General features: G+C 48.7%; 1 protein-coding gene across 3 annotated transcripts; it reads left to right on the forward strand.

The window, feature by feature from the left end:
* Positions 1-1,179: 1,179 nt before the first annotated feature.
* On the forward strand, positions 1,180-22,986 carry USP28 (ubiquitin specific peptidase 28). Of its 3 annotated transcripts, XM_071449540.1 has the most exons (26): positions 1,181-1,315; positions 4,538-4,615; positions 4,881-5,013; positions 5,510-5,621; positions 5,790-5,952; positions 6,886-6,972; positions 7,410-7,547; positions 7,949-8,022; positions 8,509-8,585; positions 8,702-8,850; positions 10,864-10,991; positions 11,164-11,259; positions 11,625-11,804; positions 12,503-12,717; positions 12,957-13,027; positions 13,340-13,568; positions 14,929-15,132; positions 15,641-15,780; positions 15,971-16,156; positions 17,048-17,143; positions 17,985-18,163; positions 18,257-18,335; positions 18,665-18,744; positions 19,729-19,852; positions 20,341-20,539; positions 21,877-22,986. In XM_071449540.1, exons 1-26 carry the CDS (start codon positions 1,274-1,276, stop codon positions 22,050-22,052), a joined length of 3,435 nt encoding a protein of 1,144 aa, XP_071305641.1. In that variant the 5' UTR covers positions 1,181-1,273; the 3' UTR covers positions 22,053-22,986. The 3 variants fall into 3 exon arrangements, with proteins under 3 accessions (XP_071305643.1, XP_071305641.1, XP_071305642.1); XM_071449541.1 differs by lacking the exon at positions 4,538-4,615 and having other exon boundaries at positions 1,202-1,315; XM_071449542.1 differs by lacking the exons at positions 15,971-16,156; positions 17,048-17,143 and having other exon boundaries at positions 1,180-1,315.
* Positions 22,987-23,007: the final 21 nt, after the last annotated feature.

A 23,007-nucleotide genomic window follows, 5' to 3' on the forward strand; every position in this document is an offset into this window, starting at 1 on the left:
CCAGTGGGGACAAACGCAGGCAGAGGATTGCAACCGACACATTCCTGATGATGCAGGAGGAGGTTTTCACCAGTTTCCCCCAAGAGAGCTGAGCCCCACTGGCTCCTCAGGTGGAATCAAGCTGCCCAGGTGCCTGAGCCACATCTCATCAGCAGGTCCAGCTGCTGCACTGCTGACAGCGTGGGGTCTGCTCACACACACCTGCATCCTGCACAGCCCCGGGGCCCTTGCTGGGGCATCTCCATTTCAGTATCCTTGTATTAAGAGAAAGGTAGAATCTGGGCTGTGCCAACAACATAGAGCCCTTTGGATCAGCAAATCTGAGAAATGTCTATTTCCTGCTGGTTCACCCAGGCCCAAAAAAGCATGTGTTGGGCTGGAGCAGAAAGCAGATGCCAGGCCCTCGTTGCTTTGAGCCTTTTCCTCGAGGTTTTCCCCGGGGTGCATCCACCCCTGGAGCATCCCAGTCCATCCTCCTCCAGCCGCCTGCTCGCAGCCTCCTGCCGGGCAGCACCGGCAGCACCGGGCAGCACAGGCGGACACCTGCAGGACCACAAAGGGGAGGGGGGTTTATTACTGTTGTAACTGAAAGAAAATAATTCACTTTTATCAGTATGGAGGGGCGCGGCCAGGGCAGAACGCCGGCTGGGCCGCTGTTCCCGGCTGCTGGGGTGGGGGACGAGGGAGAACGGACTCGGGGCGATGATCGGAGGCTTCTCGGGAGGGAACACGGACGGACACACGGACGGGCAAGGGCGGACACAGGGACGGGCACGGGCGGACACACGGACACACAGACAAGCACGGGCGAGGGCACGGGCGAGGGCACGGGCGGGGGCACGGACGGACACACGGACGGGCACGGGCGGTCACACGGACACACAGACGGGCACGAACGGGCACACGGGCGGACACACGGACGGGCACGGGCGGGGGCACGGGCGGGGGCACAGGCGGACACACGGGCGGGCACACGGACGGACACACGGACGGGCACGGGCGGACACACGGGCGGACACACGGGCACACGGACGGGCACACGGACGGACACACAGACGGGCACGGGCGGACACACGGACGGGCACGGGCGGACACACGGACACACGGACGGGCACACGGACGGACACACGGACGGGCACGGGCGGACACACGGACGGGCACACGGACGGACACACAGACGGGCACGAGCGGCCGCGGCCCCGGCGGGCGGCGCGGCCGGAACCGGAGCGGCCGCGCGTGCGCTGTGCGGGACGGCGCCGCTGCCGGCGGCCCCATGACGGCCGAGCTGCGGGCCCGGGGCGGCGGCGGAGGCGAGGTGAGACGGCGGCGCGAGCCCGCGGGGCGGGCGGGGGCGCCGGGGCTGCTGGGGCGGGGGAGCGGCGGGGCGAGCCCGCGGCAGGGCGAGGAGGGCGGCGGGCGGCGCCCCCCGCGCGGGGCCGGGGCTGCCGCCGGACCGAGCCTCGCAGCGCGGCGGCCCCGCTGCGCCCCGAGCCCGCGGCCCGCGGCCGCTCGGGGCCGGCCCGCAGCGCTTCCCCGCTCTGCGCGCTCCCGGAGCCCGCCCCGTCGGGTTTCGTTGGGAATAACGGGCTCCGCGCGGCGCCGCGCGATGCGCCGGTACCACGGGAAAGGGCTCGGGCGGGCGCTCAGACACCCGCCGCTCTGCGGGGAGCAGAAACGCGTGTGCCCTCCCCGCCGCCGGGCAGCACCTCCCGGGGCAAGTCAGCGAAAACTGTTGCTCCCAAACTTCAGGGCTCTGCGGAAATCGGCTCTGAAGGGACCCGGACACGGACCCGGACCCGGACGCGAGGCTGTGTCAGTGCTCAGGGGACTGAAGCCCAGACCGTCCCGAATTGACGCGGGGCTCTGCACTGTCCTGTAGCATCTCGGTGCTCTTAGGACCCAAGAGATGCGTTTCAGAGAGGTCAGAGTTACAGGGTGGGATGGAGTGAGGGTATCAGCCCTTTGGTTGTGCGTTAGGAGTGGCATTAATGCAGCAGCCGTGCCCCGGTCTGGTGGGGACAGGGACCAGACCGGGCCCTCTGTGTGCATCTTGCGCACGTTAATGCAGCCCGAGGTTGCTGCCTGCTGCTTCTTGTTGTGACGGGTATTGGTTTGTGAAAGCCTTGGCCGGGAACGTGGGCTTTGTTCCTGCTGCCGCCTGTGGGTTTCCAGCTCTCTCCATATCCATTCTCCCCCACGATAAAAGTGTGGCTGAGGAGCAGAGGCTGAAGGCCAAGGCTCTGGGTGCCTTTTCTGTGCTCCAGCCTTCCTCCTCCTTGTGTGTGGTTATTTCTGGAACCCCCTTGAACTCTTGCACTGCATTTGCTCCTTTCCCTGTTCACAGTTTCTCTTGAAAACAAACTTCTGAGGGCGATGAGTCACCTCAGAGCAGGAAAATAGCAAAACCTTTCTATTCCATCATTCCTGGCTGACCTTGTAATTTTATCTCTAGTATCCTCCTTCCTCTCAGCCTCTTGGTTTTGTACTCATCTCTTGTTGCTGTAATTTAATACTAATAGGATTTGGGTTTGGGTTGTTATTTTTCCAGCAGGTAGGGCTTTGGTTCAGTTTGGGTTTGCAAGTGCAGGGTGTGTTAGCAGTGGCAGCACACTGGTGTTAATTACCAGCTACAGAGCTTGTTTTGTAGCCCCATGGCGTGTAACCTCAGAAAGCAATAACCAGACTAGTTATGGCAACAAAACCACGCACAATCCCCAAAATCTTAACTAATTGGTTGCACAAAGAGTGGTTCCTGGTGGCTTCTGTGGGCTGCCAGGCAGCCATAACCCTCTCAAAAGTGGTACAGGATAAGCTCTCTGCTGTTAGCACAAACCTTTCCTCAAAGGCTGAATAAAAGGACGCACAAATCATTGAAATATTAAATGGTAACTTAGAGCAGAGGATCACTAATTGGCTTTTATGCTTACAGCAGCCTTTGTGAGTTCTCTGTGTGCTGGAGCAGAAAAACCCCAGAAAATCATGCCCTGTCCTGCCTCGGGTTTCATTATTATAGTGCAGTGTATTAGCAAGGGTGTTTGTGGGGTTTTTTCTCCACTGGAAAAATCCGCCCTGCGGCGCAAGGTGGGGTCAGCCGACACGCACGGCACGCGCTAAGGCAGCAAAATTAGCAACATGATTTAAGTGGTTTGCCTTTGTGGGACTATGCCTGCCCCGAGCCTCTCAGCCTTGGCTTCTCATCAGGCAGCTCCTCCTGGGGCTTCTGAGGTGTTCCAGGGTGTCTTGGCTTTTCTCAGGATAAAAAGAGCATGCGGGACAAGCTGAGGGGGGTTGCACACATATGTGCTCTTTCTTGTAAAAGTTGAGCAAAAGTAGTGTTTTAAATGGGACAGAGAATTGCCACCAAAATAGGAGTTTTTTGTTTGAATAGCTGACACAGGTGTGGGCTGTCTTTGTGCGTGGAGTATCATCCACACACATGACTAGTATGGGTGGGGGGCTCAAATAGTAGTTGGTGGAACTTGTGCTCCAGTGGCCTGGAAGCATCTTAATTTTTTTTCTCAATGGTGAGAGTAAGTAGAAACTTGAGCTCATTTGCCTGCAGCTTTGCTGGTTAAGATTAATTAAAAGTGTGATCTTAAGGAACTGGGATTGATCAGGCTGTGCTGACTGCAGGGTCCTCTACAGCCTCTGTAAATCAAGATACACGACCCAGACCTAGCAGTTGTTCCTGCTGCAATGTTTTTCCCATACCACATGCAATGCCAGCGTTATGGAGCTGCATCTCAGTTGTCACCCAGAGTGAGCCGTTGGCAGCAGCATCAGCTGAACTGCAGCTATGAACAGGGGTGGTGGGACCCCCAGTGCTGGGAGGCTCCTTGTGGAGAGGTGCCTCTCCTAGCAGTCATTGACTGAGGTTATTTGTGCTTGCCATGTGCAGTGACCACCCTGTGGTAAGCCTAGGCTGCAAGGATTTTATAAGTCTGGTAAAGAGAGTTTCTGTTATCATTTGTTTTAAGTGGCTGAACCAACCATAGCATGGGGCCTTGAGCAGCGTCTCACCAAACCTCAAGTGGTCTGTGTGGAGTGGGAAGGAGGAGCAATAACAGGCTCCTGGGCCCTTGCTCTGACACCTTATTGTCAGTAAGAAGTGACATGCACAAATGGCATGTGCCACCACACTGAAAATAGCTCCTGACCGTGCCCTGTGAGCAGGCGGCCGCCTTATATGTCCTGCTGCACATGCCACTGCCTCGGGGGTGGGGAGCCCCTTCCCACCACGGGTGCTGCACATCCCACAGCGAGGGTGGCCTGGCCTCCCAGGCCTGCCTGCACTCTCCTGAGGATACCAGGGGTTGAATGTTTGTCTGTGACTTTAGCAGGGAAAAAACCTGAGTGCGATGCTCAAGCTGTTGCTGTTTGCATCAAGCAAGTGTGACTGGGCTTGAGTGTCAGTGTGTCAGCAGAAAGGAAGGAAAGAAGCAGTGCTGTGCTGGGCCCTCAGCAAGCCTTGCAGAAACAGCTTGATGTCCATCCTGGTCACCTTTTCACATAAGCTTTCTTTACTTCTTGCACATAGGATTGCCAGGTGCTCTTAAATCAGATGAAAGAGATCACAGGAATTCAGGATTCAGCATTCCTGCTTGCTGCTCTAAAGGTTGGTGCATATTGCCATAGTTTTGGGGAAAGAGAGCTCTGATTTTGTCCAAAAAGTCAGGCAAGTTCAGGCTCCCACCCAACATAGCACACAGGTGTTTGCTGGTGTGTTTGTCAGCTGATGATGGGCTGGTCCTTGTTAGAAGGGTCCATGTGTGGCTTGTGAGAGTGATATAGGATCAGCCTGGGTGCATGAGAGGCAAAGGGCAAATCCTTTGCTGTTCTTCTCCTCACTGGTGCTTTGCTTTCCCCTCTCATTCTCCTAGGCTGCTGATGGAGATCTCATGGAAGCAGTCACCTTCCTGACAGAGGACCCTGCTCCAGAGCCAGTGCAGAGCCCAGCTGCTGCAGAGCCATCCTCCTGGGAAGGGAGTGTGGTGGGCAAACAGCTCCCACAGGGTAAGCTTCACCTCTGCTTACCCCTTCAGCTTCATGTGTTTGTGTGAGCTCAAAGGGGAAATATCCATCCTCCTGCTTCTGCCAGCAACACATCCCTCCAGCTTCTGTTCTGGTGCATATTTTGCCAGTACTGATCACTTAGTAGTGTTTTAATCATGTTTGGAGGTGACGCATCACAATTTAAAAGCTGATGATCCTGTCTCTCTATTTCAAGAGCTCTGAACTGTTTCCTTAAGCTCTGAATTTAGCTGTAAGGAAATCTGGGTGGTGCACAGCTGCATGCTTTGCCCTGTTCTCCTCATCCAGCTCAGTGGCTCCTAGGCTGCCTGGCATGATCTGAACAGGGATTTCTGTTTAAAACTTGAGCTAGAAAATTTTGCTTGTATTGGTTGAAGAGCCACGTTTGTGAAGTATGATGTTTTCTAGAATTTCCTCTTAAAGAGAATGTTTGCTGCTGCTGGTGGAAAACTGATCAGAATGCTGCCTCTACTTCTAGATGTTGGTGCTGTACCTGCTGCTCACAACCAAGACAACCTCCGCACAGCCAACACTGTCAGACCACTGGAATCACCCAAAGCCCCAGCTGCAGAAAGGGATGCAGCTGAAAGGTCAGTGGAGCTGTAAAACCCCCCACTTTGGCTTTCCCAGGTATCAGTGGGTTCTGAGACTGCAAACTGTAGAGCTACCCTGGATCACCTGCCAGGTGGACACCTACTGGCTGGAGGGGAGTTTGGTTGCTGTAGCTTTTACAGCACAGTGTTTATCTCTTGTGACAGACCACAGGAGGCCCATTCTGCTGAAAACAAAAACCGCTCCAAAAGGAAACGCTGTGAAGTCTGGGGAGAGAACCCCAAGCAGAGTGACTGGAGAAGGGCGGGTGACTGGCCTGTTGGAATGAAAAATATAGGAAATACGTGTTGGTTTAGTGCTGTTATACAGGTAATCAGCAAAAAAATTCTCTCATATCAAACTTGCTATGGTCTTGGAGTCAGAATGTTTCTCAGTTAGAAGTAAACATGCAGCAGTTCTGTGAGGGAGTCATCGTATGCAGATGAGTGAACGTGACCCTGCTCAAACACAAACTTCTGTGTTTATGTGATGTGCCTGTACAGAAAGAGCCAAAGAGCAGTTAAATAGGCTTTACTTAAAAATAGCTACAGATACAGAGAATCTGTGTGTCTGTATGCAGGGAGTTGTGCAGCGATGGCCAAGTGCCTTCTGAAATGATAGAAGCTTGCCTGGCAAAGTGAACTGGTAATTTAATTTTACTGCAGTTATTGTTGGCTCGATAACACATGGTGTATCATATTTCAGTTAATGGAATACACTGGCATAGATGCTTGGACAAATAAACAGCTAGGCAGCATATATTATTAGTAATGATCTGAAGAAGAGACAATTGTAAGTGGAACTGAGCAGATTTGTCTCTCCTAACCATTTCACATCAGCAGAGAGATGTTAATCATTTGTCTTCAGCTCTGAGAGGAAGTAAGAAAGCTGCAAATAGGTTCTTCTCACCATGGCTTGTTCTTGGATGCTTTTCTGAGCCTGCCTGTGCAAAATAGAATGATTTTCCTAAAAGGTTTATCTCTATCCTTGAAATGGCAGAATGAGATTTCACCCTTGGGTGGGTACAAACATGCTGATGATCTCAAAGGTCTGTTCCAGCCTAGTTAATTCCATGATTCTGATTCTGTGCTGGTCCAGCAAGGGGCTGCTCACACCGTAAACGTGCGTTCAGTAACACAGGACCATTGGGAATGTGGAGTTACAAAAGAAACCTGTCAAGTCAGAGTGAAAACAGGGCATCAGATTGCAGTGAGTCCAGTCCTTGCAGGTGCTGACCAAGCTTTACCTTTCCTCTCCTTTCAGTCTCTGTTTCAGTTGCCAGATTTCCGGAGGCTGGTCCTTGGGTACTCCCTCCCACAGAATGTGCTTGAAAGTTGTCGTAGTCACACTGTAAGTTTTGATTCAGTAACACTGTCAAGTTTCCCCTCTTTTGTGGTGTAGCCTTCTGCTCTTTCTCTAACCAGATTTAATTTGGGGCCATCTGAGACCTGTGGCTTTAAAATCATCTGGCTGCGTTTAAGATAAAATTAGGAAATTCTCAAAGACAGAATCAGGATAGGAAAGAAAAGGGCTGCTTCTTGTATCTCTGTCCTCTAGAGCCTTTAACTGCTGTGTGGGGAGATGTTTTTTCCTATAAAACTTCTTTGGCAGCTCCAGATGACTCGTTGGTTTGCAGGCATAGTAGAAGAAGTGGTATTTGAGCCAGTGTGCAGCTGGTTGGGTACCTTTTACGATATGTGCCTGTGGCGTTCAGTAGCACTATGTTTTAAGATGATGCTTTTAAGAGCTGCAGGAAGGCTTTGACTTTTCTTCTTTTTGCAATGCAGGGAAAAAGAAATATTGCATTCATGCAAGAACTTCAGTGTCTGTTTGCATTAATGCTGGGGACATGGCGTAAGTTTGTAGACCCTTCTGCAGCACTGGAACTCTTGAGGGACGTGTTTAGATCAGCTGAACAACCACAGGTAAAACCACGTTGAAAAGCCGTTTGCTTTCTTCAAACCAGCAGTCATAGCCACGGCAACCCCATTTTGCCTCATGCTGCTGGTACTTTCAGAGGCCTTTTCCCATGTTTGTCAGCCGACAAGCAGCTGTCCCCGTGTCATTAGAGTAGAATGTACGTGCGTGCTAATTACCCAGCCAGCCTAGCATGGCACTACCCAGCGCCATCTGCGTAGTCAGGGAGCGATCACGGTAATTTCCTCTGATCTAGTGTTCAGATAAGCAGAGTTCATTATCAGTCTAAATCAGCACAGCACTTGAGTCTCACTTAGCTCGGCTGAGTGGGGGCAGCAGTGCCAGCAGACTGGGGGAACACCTTCTGGTGGGTGTCACAATTGACTCTCCACTCTCGTCTCTCTTCCAGCAAGATGTGAGTGAATTTACACACAAACTACTGGACTGGCTGGAGGACGCATTCCAGCTCACTGTGAATGTCACGTGAGTGCTGTGTGGTCTCAGGAGTTTGACCTAAGGAGGCTTTTAATAAGTTGGAGGACTTTATGTGAAAATTTTGAGCAAATGAGTGTTCTTTGCTTCCTGTGGATGAGGCTTACTAAGCTTGAAATGTTGTATCTGCATCTCCTGTTGGTGAGTGTGAGACTTCACTCAGTGCCAATATGGCCTGCAGTGTAAATGAGCTTTTGAGGGAGCTCAGCAGCCCCGGTGAACAGAAAAGCTCTGGTAGTTTGAAACTTCCTTTCAGAAGCTTTTTTTTAACCTTTTTTTTTTTCCACGCTTGCCAGTGTAAGTTTTATCATGTGCTTTGGAACATGAAAATTAATGAGAAGCTTCCTCTTTATTTAGTGCTTGGATAGAAAAATGTACTTTTGCTGTAGGCCCCCAAGCAGAGGCTTAGATTATGACTTGGGGTTCTTTTGCAGCCTCCAGCTGCCAATGAAAGTGTGCTTTTGCTCTCTGAAACAGGAGCCTTGGGGACAAATCCGAAAACCCAATGGTGCAGCTCTTCTATGGGACTTTCCTGACTGAGGGTGTCCATGAGGGTGAGTTAAGGCTTTGATAGACTCAATTTTTAACTCCTTTGAGTGTTTTGGAGTTAACCAGAATGTTTTGTTCTCTTGAGTTAGCTCATGGTTTCTGTATGGTTTCCATCATCCAGGCAACAGTTTTTCCAAGATTGAGACCTTTGGTCAGTATCCCCTTCAGGTAAATGGTTACCGGAACTTGAATGAGTGCTTGGAAGGAGCCATGGTGGAGGGAGAGATGGATGAGGCAACAGCATCTCAGTCAGTGAAGTATGGACAGGAGGTTAGTTTGACCTTTTTTGTTGAGCCTTTGGTTGCCTGCTGCAGAAAAGTGCAGCACACACAGTGCAGGGTTACTCTGATAACTTTAAATGGCAAATGTGAGTGTTCTCTAAGAAATGAATAAAAAACATTTTCTGGATACCTGGAATCTCATGTAAATGTCTGTTAGTGTTAGGTGTTCAGACACTAAGTGTGGTTAGACACTGTCTTTGCTGATTTATAAAGATGTGATGTCCTGTGTAACAGTTCAGAGAGTTTATTTTAAATTGCAAAGGTCAATGTCTGCCTCTGAGTTGAGTGTGATCAAGTCTCTCTCTTTCTGTTGAAGCCTACCTGTACCTGAGTAGGGGGAGACCTACTGCCTCCATATTTTCGGAGGGTAAAAGTACAGTGCTTAACTCCATGGTATGCCATTTGGAATTTGTCTCTTTCTCCCTATTATATTGTGTACGGTTTTGGATTTTTCTTCTTGGTTTCACTCTTATTTTCTGACTGTGATGATTTCATTTCTTTTCTTTTTTTTTTTTTTAATCTCACTAATCACAAACCAATCATAAAAAACTTAGTTGCAGCAAGGTGAAGAAGCACCATTGCATTCAGCATCCTCTGTGTGTAAGTGCAGCAAAAGTTAGCTTGGAGAGAGGCTGGGAAACAACATTGACAAAGGTATCTGGTGTAGGCAGGGCAGGGAAGAGTATTTCAGTTCTATGAGAATGTTTGAAAATTGTGTTGCTGTGTTAAACTAGCAAAGGAGAAACAAAGTATTGAGCAGGGGAGCCCTGTTCTGACTGGACTCAAGTGTTTGTCCTGAGTTTTCCTGGTTTCTGCCTGAAGCAGTTCAGGTGCATTTTAGGGGATGTGGGTGTAGCTGGTGTTGGCTGGCACTGGAGATAAAGGCACATTGGAGCTCATCAGGCAGCTTTGTTTCAATTCAAGCTTTTTTAGTTCCTCAAAATTCTTTCCCAAAATTAAGGGAAATTCGACCCATCATGGAGCTGTTTTAATTCTTCTGTCTGCACAGATAAGAGGAAAAGGCTCTGCCTTGATTTCTGAGAAGCCTTACTGGGAAAATTGTGCATCTTAGTTTCACTTCCTAGGATGTGGTGGGTAAAGGGTGGCATGACAGGGGACATAGGGAATAAGGTGATTTTGTCTCTTGAGCACCTAGGCAAGTGTGCTGAAAGTCAAAGCAGCAGTGGAATTAACAGAAACTTTTCCCAGACTATGGGAGCATAAATCATTCCTCCTTTGTGGTTATGGGCTGCTGCTTAGAAGGCTCTGGTGTGGGGGAGTTCTGTTGCTTCAGCACATCTGACATGAATTCCACAAAGGACGAGGAGCTTAGTGTGCTCATCCTGAACCCAGAGGGGGAGCATGAAGTGGATGGTGCCAAGCTAAAATAGGTAAAGGAAGTTTCTGGCAGTGGACACTGGAAGTTGTTGTGAATTCAGGAAGAGCAAGAGGAAGTGTAAATTCAATTGAGAATTTTTCTTTCAGCATAACTCTTTGAAATAGTGTATGAAGCTACGGAAAGTAGTTGGGGGTCTTGTCTGAATCCCCTAAATCAAGTAGTTTGCAAGTAGACTGAGAGAGAATAAGGATTCTGGTGCTGCAGGAGGACTCCTGGTTTGTTCATCACTGCATGTGATCTTCCAATGAAAAGAACTCTCTTGGGGGCTCCTAGATGATGTGTAGATTGTGTGTAGCCTCAACTAATTTGTAAAATTCAGTGCTGGACTTAATAATCCATCAAGCTGGATGCATCAGGCAATGACAAGTAATCTTGAGAGCAATTATGAGGCTTTTTCACAGTAAAAATATAAAATGGAAGCATAAATTACTAACTTGTAAAATTTGGCTTTCTGACTAGTCACTCTGCAAACAAAACCTAATTCTGTGCTTAAAGACAGAGACTTTTAAATCAGTCTGAAATCATATAGGATCAGTCTAAAATGTTCCATTAGCAGTCATCTTAAAACATTTCCCTCTGGGGGCATTTCTGCTTTTGTTACAGCGCTGGTTTACAAAACTTCCACCAGTTCTGACCTTTGAACTCTCCCGATTTGAGTTCAATCAGTCACTAGGACAGCCAGAGAAAATTCACACCAAGCTAGAGTTTCCCCAGACTATATATATGGACAGGTGAGTTGTCCTGTTGTACGGTATGTTTAAAGCTATTGCTTTGTTATAAATAAAGAAATTAAAAAGGTTGTTTGGGTGAGCAAGGAAAGATTCTAAAATATTTACAGAAGATGGTGGATGTTAGAAGTAAACAAATCTCACCTGGCAAACGGGGCTCTGTATTTCTGTTTAGGTACCTCTACTGCAATAAAGATCTTATTCAGATGAAAAGGGAGGAAATGAAGAGATTGAAGGAGAAAATGGTGACTCTGCAGCAGAAACTGGAAAGGTGAGTAGTCAGCTGGTTTTATTTTATGCCCTCTGGAAGAGTGCAAATGCTTCCTTTTAAATGAGCTTTCCAATAGCAGAGGTGCTTGTAGGGGAAGCAGAAACAGCAATGTGCTTGTTCTGAAACATGTGGGAGAAAGAAGTGTATTTTCAAAAACAAACCTGTCTCTTCAATTGTTTCTAATTTACTGATACTGTTATAGGAATAAATTCTTTAAAGAGCAGAGTTGACACTGTCATCTGCACTGGCAATGGAGGTGAGGAAGCCCAGTAGCCCATTACAGAAAAAGTTGTTCTTCTCTTGTCCCATGAGGTTTAAACCCCTCTCATTCCTTCATTCATACGACACCTTGCATTTTTCCCTAGGTACATGGAATATGGCTCTGGCCCAGCCCGCTTTCCACTGCCTGACATGCTGCAGTATGTGCTCGAGTTCATTGCTACAAAGCCAGCTGGGGCAATTTCCTCTGCTCAGAGCTCTCAAACAACACCCCTGCACTCCCAGGCCAAGCCTAATGTTTTGGACGTGCTTTCACAGCCAAACAGGTCAGTAAACAGAAATAAAAAGGATGCACAGGAGGACACTTCCCCTCCCAACTAAATGCTCCTGGGTGGAGTTCCAAAAGTGGGTTATTTATTTATCTGGGCACTGGTGAACACAATACTGTAGTGTGCAAATGCTTGTGCAAGTAGTGGGCCACTGCTTTGCTGGTCATTTGGTTCTGTTGGTGTAAATAAAACACTGCATCTTGGTCTGTTCTTTCTCCTTGTCCAAAAGCATCCCTGTATTCCTTGCCTAAGCAGCAGTTAACAACTAAATTATGTTCTCTTTTTGGTTAGGCTACTCATTTTTTTGCTTCATTGACCAGTAAATTACAGCAATATTGGATTATTATAACCCAGGCCAGCATGGTTGGTTTAACACTCTAAATTAAGCTGAGTAAACACACACATTTTCTTAGTAGCAATGGAAGGAATTTTTAGCATTGCTCATTGTGGATCTGTGCTTAGAGAGTTCCCTAAGAATTTTCCTTAGTATTCTTCCTATATTTTAGTTTGGACTGTGAAGGCAGAAGCACATTTCAGTGTACTTGTTCTCTCTACTTTTATACTGCTCTGGAAAGGAAATCCTGCTCCAGCTCTGGAGTAATTTTTGTTTGGTTTATTTTGTATTCTTTTCCAAAAAAAGAAAACTAGAGAAAGATTAAAAAACCTGCCCACTACTCTTGGCTTTTGCTCCACAGCATACAAGAAAGGACTGATACTAGGACTGAAGATGAAGCTTTATTTGTGGCCAATGCTTCACCACAGCAGAGCTCCAGTATGGATCTCCAGCCTCCTGTTTCACCTGCAGAGCTGTCTGAACGTCCAGCTCCTCACGTGGTCTCCAAAGAAGAGCTGAACCTGGTTCAGATGTGTCTGCAGCGATGGAGAAACGAGATCGAGCAGGACGTGCGAGGTTGGTGCCAAATGCACTTGTAGGGATTTTCCTCCTCAGTGCCCCCCTGGTTTCTCCCCTGTAGCTTTGCTGGATACAGCCTGAACTACAAATAATTTTGTCCCTGTTTGAGATCTGGTGCTGAGTCTATCTGATATTCTCTGCATGGCCTCAAATTTTTTGAAGTCAAAGGAGCTAGCATAGCTGATGAGTAGTCATTAATTTTTATGCATTTCTCTCATGGTTGATGTTCTTGGCAGATCTGAAGGAGTCTATTGCCAGAATAAACCTGTCCATTGAACAGATGTACTGTGACCCTCTCCTCCAGCAGGTAGGAAATGCAGCTTCAGTATGTCAATATTAACCTAGGATTGCTGATCCTCATTTTTGTTAGTACACGTTGGTTTAAATTGCCCCCTTCACTGTATTTTTAAATTTCCAGTGATGAAGCAGAGAAAGATTTACTTAGGAAAATCTTGTTTCTTCTTTCCTTAAAAGTTAGTTTTCACATAGTAAGAAATTTATCAAATTGCTCGACTCTTGTGCCATGCTACACCTACAAACATTCCCACTGTTGGTGTAGAGAGGTCAGGCAGACTCAGTCCCTAGCTGCACCCTGAATGATGTCCTTGTCACTTTGCAGGTTCCCTATCGTTTGCATGCAGTCCTGGTCCATGAGGGACAAGCAAATGCAGGGCACTACTGGGCCTTCATATATGACCAGCCCCGTAAAAGATGGCTCAAGTACAATGACATCTCAGTGACAGAGTCGTCATGGGAAGAGCTGGAGCGAGAGTCCTTTGGAGGCTTGAGGAATGCCAGTGCCTACTGCCTGATGTACATCAGTGGCCAGGTGTCCCCTGTTGGTGCAGGTACACGGCCACAACTGCTGGTTAATGACGTGTGTGTGTGTGCTGTGTCTCTGGCCTGCATGATCATTATGTTCCTCAGCTTCTCCAGCACAGCTGTCTTTTGACAGAGCACAAAACTTCACCTCAGATAGGATTAAATAATCTGCTTCGTGCTCGATTCATTTCTAAATCTCTGATAGGGCTGAAAACTGCCAGGAGAAGCATCCAGGTGAGATTGGAAGCAGCACCTCATGCATGAATTGTGTGTACAGACTAACACTGCCCTTTTGCCACATTTAACATGCATCTAGTGCTGGTGTTCTTCATTTTGACTTTTTGTAGTGTTTATATGGCAGCATTTGTTTCCTCAGGGCATGTAAAATACCTCCTACTTTATCTCTCCCATTTTTATCACACTTCCTGACTCGTTTTCTTGGTCTTTGATGATTACACTGAATCTAAATGGGCTCTTTTTTGTGCAGCCTTTCCCCAAGAGCTATTGGTACCTGAGTGGCTCAGACTTAGTGTGTTTGCAGTGCCAGTGCTTTGTAGAGACACTGCTATGCACGTGGCTCTAGACATGGCAAACAGCTGTACAAGGACACAATAATTTCACGCGTGGCTCATTTTGATGTAATAAATGGAAAGAAACAATGGAGAGCTGACATTCTGTTCATTGCTAAATGTGGCTGATGAGGATCTGGAGGATGTTCTTTGTTTTCTTATGACAGTTCTGAAATAAACCCTTTTTTTCTCCTATTTAATGCAATTTTTTGTTGTTTTTTAAAGCATTTTGCAAAGGGTGCATAAAAATATCTGCTGTAGAAAGTTGCCATTTGCTTTTGATAAATTTTAGGACTTGTCTGAAGCTTATGCTGCTTGGGTTTTGTGCTGTTTTAAAAGTGAATACTGGAGTAGATCTAAAAAGCAGTAAGAAATATCAGCATGATACTCATGCTATAGAACCCATGCAGCCCTTACCTTTACCTGCTGTACAGAGATGAAGGTGTGTCATCAACAGCTGTGAACTTTCCAGTTGGCAGTTCAGTGCAGTTCCCAGTGCACCTGGAGCCCTTGGACCAGGATGTGTCTGAGCTGCATCAGCAGATGCTGGTTCTGGAATTGCTCTGTGTAAATCATGTCCAGTAGTAGAACAAAACAGGGCTTTGTTTTAGATAACTCTGTAGATTTGTCTTTATTTTTGCACCTTTGCTTCTGGATCACCTTAAATTACAGAGCCAGTAGAAAATTTGGCTTCTTTCCCCTTTTACCCCTCAGCCAGTTTCCTGTGGCTGCCCATGATGCTGTGTGTGTGCTTAGTCCCTAAGGGTGGTGCCCTGCCACAGTGTGTTTCCTTATGCCAGTCTTGCATCTCCTGCAGATGAGGATGAGGGCCCAGAGGCTAGACAGCTCCAGAAGGAAGTGGAAGCTTTGTCCCCAGAACTGAGACACTACATCCAGGAGGACAACTGGCGCCTGGAGCAGGAGGCAGAGGAGTGGGACGAGGAGCAATCTTGCAAGATTCCTCAGATGGAGCCTTCCCCTACTTCTGAATTGCAGGACCTCTCCTCTGAGTCAGGACCAGGTAATCTTGCTCTGAATTTGCAAACTATGTCAGAACCAGGAACAGCCAGCTGGTCACCAGTACCACTGTGTTGAAGCCTTGTACAAACGTGTCAGAATGCAGGAGCAGGTGTGAAAGAGGCAGCAAAGGCAGCTACTGGAGGCTCTGCCCTGACAGTACAAAAGGCTGTTCTGCTGGTTTTGCATGTGCATCCTTCCAAGCCTGTCCCCAGAAATGCTGTTTCCCATTCACTTAACCATCATGGGCTAATATCAGTTCATTTCCAGCTTTTTCTTTTTTTCACAAATATGGAGTGGACAAGTGCTGTTCTCTGGAGTGGGAACCCCTGATGCCATGTGCCATTCCCATTGGAACGGGGTACGCGCACACTCGCCTCAAGTGCCTTCACCTTGGGCAGGAAGGCAGCAGCTGTGTAAAACTGCACGGACAAGCTGCAAAACATTTTAGAACATGAGAGAAAAAAGCCTTGCAGCTCTTGCTGACTAGTACCACACGTCTGTCCTGACAGAGCAGTCATCAGTGTGTGAGCCCAGCGTGCACTCCCTGTCCTCGGAGCACGCCAGGATTGCCAAGGAGCAGACTGCCAAGGCCATTGCCAACACTGCTGAAGCCTACGAGAAGAACGGCGTCGAGGCAGCTCTGTGCGAGGTAGGAGCTCAGCCTTGGCCCAAGAACCTCCCCCTTCTTGTCTCCAGATTATTCTTCTTGATAGACCTTTGCTTTTCCCATTTCTGTGAAGTTCTGTAGCTGTGCCACGTTTAGCTCGGTCCCCTTTGGCTTTCCTGTATTTTGCTTTGGATTTTCTTACTCTCTCTCTTCTTTTTCTTCTTGGCCACAGCGCAAGGAGGTAGAGCCACTGAAGGCCCATCCAGAAGAAACATCCCCCACAGTTCAGGCAGAGCAGCCCCAGGACACTCAGGAAGCAGAGGCTGCTGCCCAAACTAGCTCACAGGTCTCTGAAGTGGAAATCCCCAGTGTGGGGAAGATTCCCGTTAGATCCGATGCAGATGGATATAATGAGGAGGTACAGATCCCAGTGCAGGGATTAATTAATTAATTACTGCTGCTCATTAGCCTGTAGCTTTGTAGTTAGCTGGCTTTGAGCTGCCCTAAGGGTGGGTGTCATAGTGTCTGTCATAGAAGCAACACCCTGTACAAAGTTAGTTTTCCTACTGTGGAAGGGAAGAGGGACCACATCGGTCCATAATTCCATTTTTAAATGTCATCAGAAAAGGAGCTCCATAAGAGCACTCAATTTGTCAGTCTGCATGTTGGTCATAATTCCTCTTTCTGGCACAACGGTATCAAAATCGATCCTACCTGTGTTAATTTCTTTACAAGTCTCTTTGCTGGCTTCAGTCAAAGACCTCAAACCCAAGCGCATAATTTACATACCCTGCCCACTGATTTTTTTGGGATCTGACTTTAACCACTTTCACACATGCTCAGGCAGTGTTTTGAAGTTCTCTCACGTGCATGAGTTGGATTTCACACAAACACTGGGGCTGTCACTCCTTGAGTAGGTTTGAGATGTTCTGGAGTGATGTTGGCTCGAGGAGGTTCTGCATTTATTTTACATGTCTTAGGAAGATTGAGTTGGGACATGGTGGGGACATGGCCAGCCTGCTTTACCTTCTCACTTGTTGAATTTAAAAATTCAAGGGTTTGGAGTGACCAGCCTTGAGATCTTTAAATGCCTAAAAAAAAGCCCAGCATGTAAAGTGCATGTGATGGATAGAGTCAGTAGCATGCAAGTAACTCACAGCCCCAGTTATCACACCTGTACTCATACAATTTCCTTTAAATCTTACCTTTTGAAAGTTTCTTCCATTCTTCACTATGCTGTCTCTTCTTTCCCTGTCTGTTACTGTTTTCCTTGTTCCTGTTTGTGTCTGTTCTCCTGCTTTCGTGGTAGGTGATGCTGAGTCCAGCCATGCAAGGTGTCATCCTGGCTATTGCAAAAGCCCGCCAGACCTTTGATCGTGATGGGTCTGAAGCAGGGCTTGTTAAGGTATTGATTTGTTTGCTAAATCAAATAGTATGGATATCTGTTTTTCCAGAATAGAGAGTATGTGCCATATTGACAGGTCAGGAATGTAAAGGGAACGATTTGTGCACTTTTTCTTCTAGTTAATGGCCTTTGCCCTGCATTTCAGTTCCTGCTGTCTTACAGTGATGAGATATCCATGGGTTCAAAACAATTTTTAGAGCTTGCAAGAGAACACCCTCCTGCCAAGACAAACAGAAACTTTACTTTTTTCTTCTTATTCTTTTAGTACTGTAAAATTTGGTTTTTTGGTCCTGAACGTACTTCTTTACTTGTGACATCTGCTGTCAAAGATGTCCTCAATAAATGTCTGTGTGAACAGAGGTTTGAAAACATAACCACTGGTGAATGCTGAAGCTGGTGTTAGATTTTACAGGCAGGTAAATTTAACTAAAAATACCACATGGAAAGAATCATCCATGCTGGTAATCTATGGGAATATAAATCACAAGATATTCTTGCACCTCAGCAGGTAGAAGTGTGTCCCAGTCGATTTTGGCAGCCTGAGCACTTGTCAGAGGGTTGCCAAATTGGTCTAAGGCAGCTGTACCCTCTCTCAAAGGCATTTACACACCCTGGAACTTCTGGAAGCTCACACTTCACACGTGGGGTGTGCCTGGCTGTGGGGGCCATTGGTTTAGAGCTGAGGTGTTGGTGGGCTTCCTTTGAGCCCTGGGATATCACCAGCAGAGGAGGCTCGGTGTCAGCACAGGAGTCCTTCTGAACAGGACCGGTTTGAGCTCCTGTTGGCTTCTGTGGCAGTCAGCAGACAGGCGGATCTGTCATTCCTGTGTTCCATTGGCAGGCATTCCATGAGGAGTACTCCCGGCTGTACCTGCTTTCCAAGGAGACCCCAACCCCCCAGAACGACGCCCGCCTGCAGCACGTGCTCATCTACTTCCTGCAGAACAATGCCCCGCAGCAGGTGGTGGAACGGACCCTCCTCGAGCAGTTTGCAGACAAAAACCTCAGCTACGATGAACGGTGAGTGCTCAGGATTCCAGGGAAGGCTTTTCCCACCTGGATGTGGCCAAGGCCACTGTTGTGATTTTTGTCCTTTCTACTCACATGGAGCAGGTCCATCAGCATCATGAAGGTGGCACGGGCAAAGCTGAGCGAAATCGGTCCTGACGATGTTGACATGGAGGAGTACAAGGTAAGGGACCAGAGATCTGTCTGATCCTTCATGCTGTCCTAGCTGGCTCTGTCGAAACTGGGAAACGGGGAGCACGGCATGGGGCTGCGTGGCCAGCACAGTGGCCACTCACTGCATGCCTGTTGGCAGTGGGTGTCTGCAGGAGGCTGCTTAGGGAGAAGGAATACAAGGGAAATCTGAGCTTGGAGGAGTGTCTGCAGTTGGCTAAATTCGTATGTGTTACTCATGAGAGACATTTCAACACTTAAAAGGGTAGAACTGGGGACCCCAGACTATGCATGTGAGTGTTCCAGATGAGGCTGATGCTCTGTTTCCTCCTCTCCCCACAGAGGTGGCACGAAGACTACAGCCTTTTTCGCAAGGTGTCCATTTACCTGCTGACGGGGTTGGAACTCTACCAGAATAGAAAGTAAGTTCCTCTAATTGTGTTTGGACAAGATAAGTTGTAGCTAAAAGTAAAGGCCACTGTGACAAAAATTTTTCTTTCTGAGCCACAATGGCCTGTGTTTGAGGCCAGTGGGAGATTTTTTGACCTGCTAATAGGTCTTCTTGAATCCACAATCGAGCTTGGTTAACATTTAAAAAATATGAGCTGAGCTGCTGGCTGGCTGCCTGACAGTTCTGAGAGTTTCCCCTAAGATTTCCCTTTGGGAAGTAGAGCTTTATATTCTGTTTTCCAGAGATGGATTTGCAGGAATGATTGCCATCACTTTGGGTTTTTCACTTTGGACTCCTGTATTAAAAGGGAACTGTCTTGAGATGGATGTTACACTTTGTGTAAACACATAGTTTGGAGCCCTCAAAGGGCCTTGGTTTCCTCCTTACCATTCTAGAACCTGTATTTTCCTTAAATGGTGCAGGCTTTCAGAAATTATTCCTGGATGGAAACAGAACTGAATTCCAAGGTGGTTCACAGTGACAAGCCACCAAATTCAGGTGGGCAAACTGACATGAGCCATGACAAGAGCATCTTAGAATTACCCCAAATTGACCTAATCCCTGTCAGCAGTTCTGTTTTCTCACCTGAAGCTTCAAATGTGTGAGGTTGGACACAGCCTTCTGCCCTTCTTGGGGTATCCTCTCATAGTGCAGTTCCTGGAGCAGTACAGAAAACAAACACAGAACAAACACATTGCACATGAGCTTGGTTTTAAGGGGCTCTGCCCAGACACTTGTTTGGCATTCTGGGCAAAAAGGAGCAGGGATGGCTTGACATAGGGCATCTGTTCTTTTGTGCTTTGGCAAGGAAGTACAGCTTTTCCCATTTTCCCATTGAGCCTGATGCTCCCAGCCAGGCCCAGCAGGAAAGGTTTCCTGAGCTGAGCCAAGGGAATGGCTGTAGTCACGGCCCTGGCAGAGCCCAAAGCCTGCAGAGCTGACCCTCTTCTTGCAGGTACCAAGAGTCACTCACCTACCTGGTCTACGCCTACCAAAGCAACACCAAGCTGCTGCTGAAGGGAACCAACCGCGGCGTGAGCGAGTCGCTGATCGCCTTGTACCGGAGGAAGTGTCTCCTGGTGTGTATGGAGGAGCTCAGCTCTCACTTTGGAGAGGAGGGGAGGGGGCAGCCAGGCGCCATGGCAGCCAAGACCAGTGTAACTGTTTCTGTTATGTCTGTTAATGTGATTCTGCCCCTTGCTGAGTGCCAGCAGCAATGTGGAAAGCTAATAATAATGATTCAATTAAAAACATGCCACATAGGTTTCAGGGAGTCTAGGCAAAGGCAGATCTGCTTCTTGCCTTCTTCAAACCAGAATTGTAAATGAGCTGTTTGCTCTCTGTATACAGATAGAGCAAATTGCACATAGGTGTATGAATATATATGTTTTCAAGTTTGGTGTTTCCCATGACTGAAAGTGGCTGTTCCACCAGAACCTGGTGCTGTTAGTCCTTACTGTCTGCATGACTGCCAGTGCAGGGCCCAAGCTGGGCCTTCCCTGGATGGTGATCCATGGTCCATGCTTGTTCTTTACAAGTCTGTCCCCAATTCTCCTTCCACCCCCAGAAGCTGAACGAGGTGGCAGCTTCTCTTTTTGTCAGCTGTGAAGAAGCTCATGTGTCAGAGGGTGTGAGCATCCTGAATGAGCTGATCATCCCCTGCATGCATCTAATGAACAACTTTGAGATCTCCAAAGAGGACCTGGATGCCATCGAGGTCATGAGGAACCGCTGGTGCTCCTATTTGGGACGAGAAGACATGGACGGTAGGACATGGCTGCTGTTCGTGGGCAGGGCAGTATGGGATCTGAACTGGGAAAGAATTAAAGGACCATCTAAATTTAAATTCTTGGTGTCTGCACTGCAGCCCATCAAGGCCTTTCTAATTGTGGGAGGAGAAATTGGGCATTTGAATTGCCCATTAAGTCCTGTTACAGAAGAAGTTAATCTTTTGCACTAAAACAAGCTGCAGAAGTGTCCCTCATCCCTAAAATGGGACAGTTGATGTCCCAAGAATGGCTTAGAGTTCCCCTGAGGGGCTTGGGTCTTCTGTTTAGGGTTTCTCCCTGAATGGAGGTACCCAGGAAGGCAGGTGAATGCTGACATGCTTAGTGGCGTGGCATGCTCCCCTTCAGGAAGGAGGAGCAGGTGTTATCAGAGGCCAAGGTTATGGAAGAGGGAATGGGGAAGCAGATTTGGGGCATCTCTGCCTTCTGCAGAGGAGTTTGTCATTGTAGAGCTGAATGTTGGTTCTGGGCAGTTGTTCTTGTTCTGTGCTTTCTTCTGGAGTTAGCCTCTGTGACTCCCCTCAGGTTGTTTCTCTTCAGACAAATTGGTCCTAACTTGCCTTGACATGTTCATGAAGGTCTGGGGAGTCCCTGCAGAGTTTTTATCACTAACAGGGGGTAAACTTGATGAAAGAAAACTATGCAAAACCACAGAGGTTTATTCTCAAAATGCGGTTGTAAAAATTAATATTGGATAAATTTATCTCAGTTGCTGTACTGGATGTGACAGCCTTTGGTTACACAGAAGGTTTTAAAGAACCAGAAGCTGAGTGCTCACCCCTCCCAGGTTACGTGGGCTGGCTCAAGGGTTGCCTGCTCCTCTTCCCCCCGTAGTGGCTGTGGTGTATTGTGCACTCCAGGGGCCTCAGACCTGCCCTGGGCATGGACGGTACCAGCTCAGCACGGGCTGAACTGGCCTGTCTGGGTGTGTACAGGATGTGGAGGCTCCATTCCCCTCAATTGCACAGTCAATATTTGAGTGTCACCCTGAAGCACACAGTGATTCTTCACCTGACAGCCGGGACAGGAGCACCTTTCCAGAGAAAGCTCTGTGTCTCGTGTCTCAGTGGGACGTGGCCCTGTGCTGAGGCAGCCAGGTGGCAGTGGAGCCTCCTCATGGAGCCCTGGGAGGCAGGCAGGACTGCCTGGTGCGGGGCCTCCTCTGCCTCAGCAGCCACTGCTCGTCCCTGCTGATGGGCTGGGCAGCTCTCAGTGCAGGGAGAGGAGCCTGCAGAAGGCACCACAGCTCCTTAACTTGGGGCCTGGAGCCCTCTGCCATTGCTGCCACTGACTGTGTCCTCCTTTCCCCTTGACAGCAAAGCTGCAGATGAAGCTGGGTGAGCTGCTGCCCCGGCTCCTGGACGGCTCCACCGAGGTCATTGTGCTGAAGGAGCCCCCGAAGATCCGGCCCAACTCCCCCTACGACCTGTGCAGCCGCTTTGCGGCCGTCATGGAGTCCATCCACGGCGCCTCGGCCGTGGCCGTGCAGTAACCCCGGGCGGGCACGCCGGGGCTGCAGCGGGAGCTGAGGGGCCCTTGGGATTCCAAGCTGTGTTCTTTGTAAATACGAGCGGATAAAAAGCAGTATTGCACTTGTGAGGCTGAACGGAAGGCAGTAACACAAAGGACCTGGACCACTGCTACAGTGCAAGGCGCAGGCCCTGGCAGCACCGTGGCGCCCAGCCGGGCTCCAGAGGCTCTTCTGTCCTGGCAGCCCTCTAGTTGCAGCCCCTGGGCCCACGGGAGCCCAACTCTGCTCAGCACTGCACATTGGGGCTGGGCTCTCTGGCACCTCCACAGCTCCCTGAACGGCCACTGCCAGAGGCTGCATGTTCCATTCCAGCCAGACTCCTGCTCACAGGAGCCCGGGCTGAGTGAGGAGGAGGCAGCAAGGAGCAGTGGCTCGTGCTCTGCAGCGTGGGCAGTCATGCATGCAGCTCTGTATTGTGGTCAAGTCAAGCAGGCTTTTTCCTTTTGTATTCTAACTGGCACCAGAAACCACGCAGGAGCCTTCCTTGAAGAAACACAGGCAAATCCTGGCAGTGAGAGCCAGGACGGGGCTGTGGGTTTGTGCCTGGCAGGAGCTGACTGGCTCAGGGCAGTCACATCACCCCAAAGGATATTCCCCTTGTGGCTGGAAAGCAAACTTCCTTCTCCCCTCAGGTGGTGGGTCAGGGCTGGATTACTGTCAACGGCAACTTAAGGGCTCAGATCAGCCCCTTGTGTTGGTGGTGGGTGTTTGTGTTGACTTGGTTAACAAAGTGCCCTGTTCGCATTTCCTTTTACGGTCGCCCTGTGCTTGCATTTGAGCTGCAGCAGTTGTAAGCCAGAAGTTCTGAGTCAGTGGAGGGGGATCCTTTTTTTGGAACTATGCAGAGTTTTCTAACAGTGCAATAAAAGCATTTGTTCTATGTTAGAATGAAAAAGCTCCTTCCATGTCTTTATTC

Source organism: Agelaius tricolor, unplaced genomic scaffold, assembly GCF_023055355.1.
Source record: "Agelaius tricolor isolate 1412-34295 unplaced genomic scaffold, bAgeTri1.0.p SCAF_29, whole genome shotgun sequence".
In the NCBI taxonomy this organism is placed as follows: Eukaryota; Metazoa; Chordata; class Aves; order Passeriformes; family Icteridae; genus Agelaius; species Agelaius tricolor.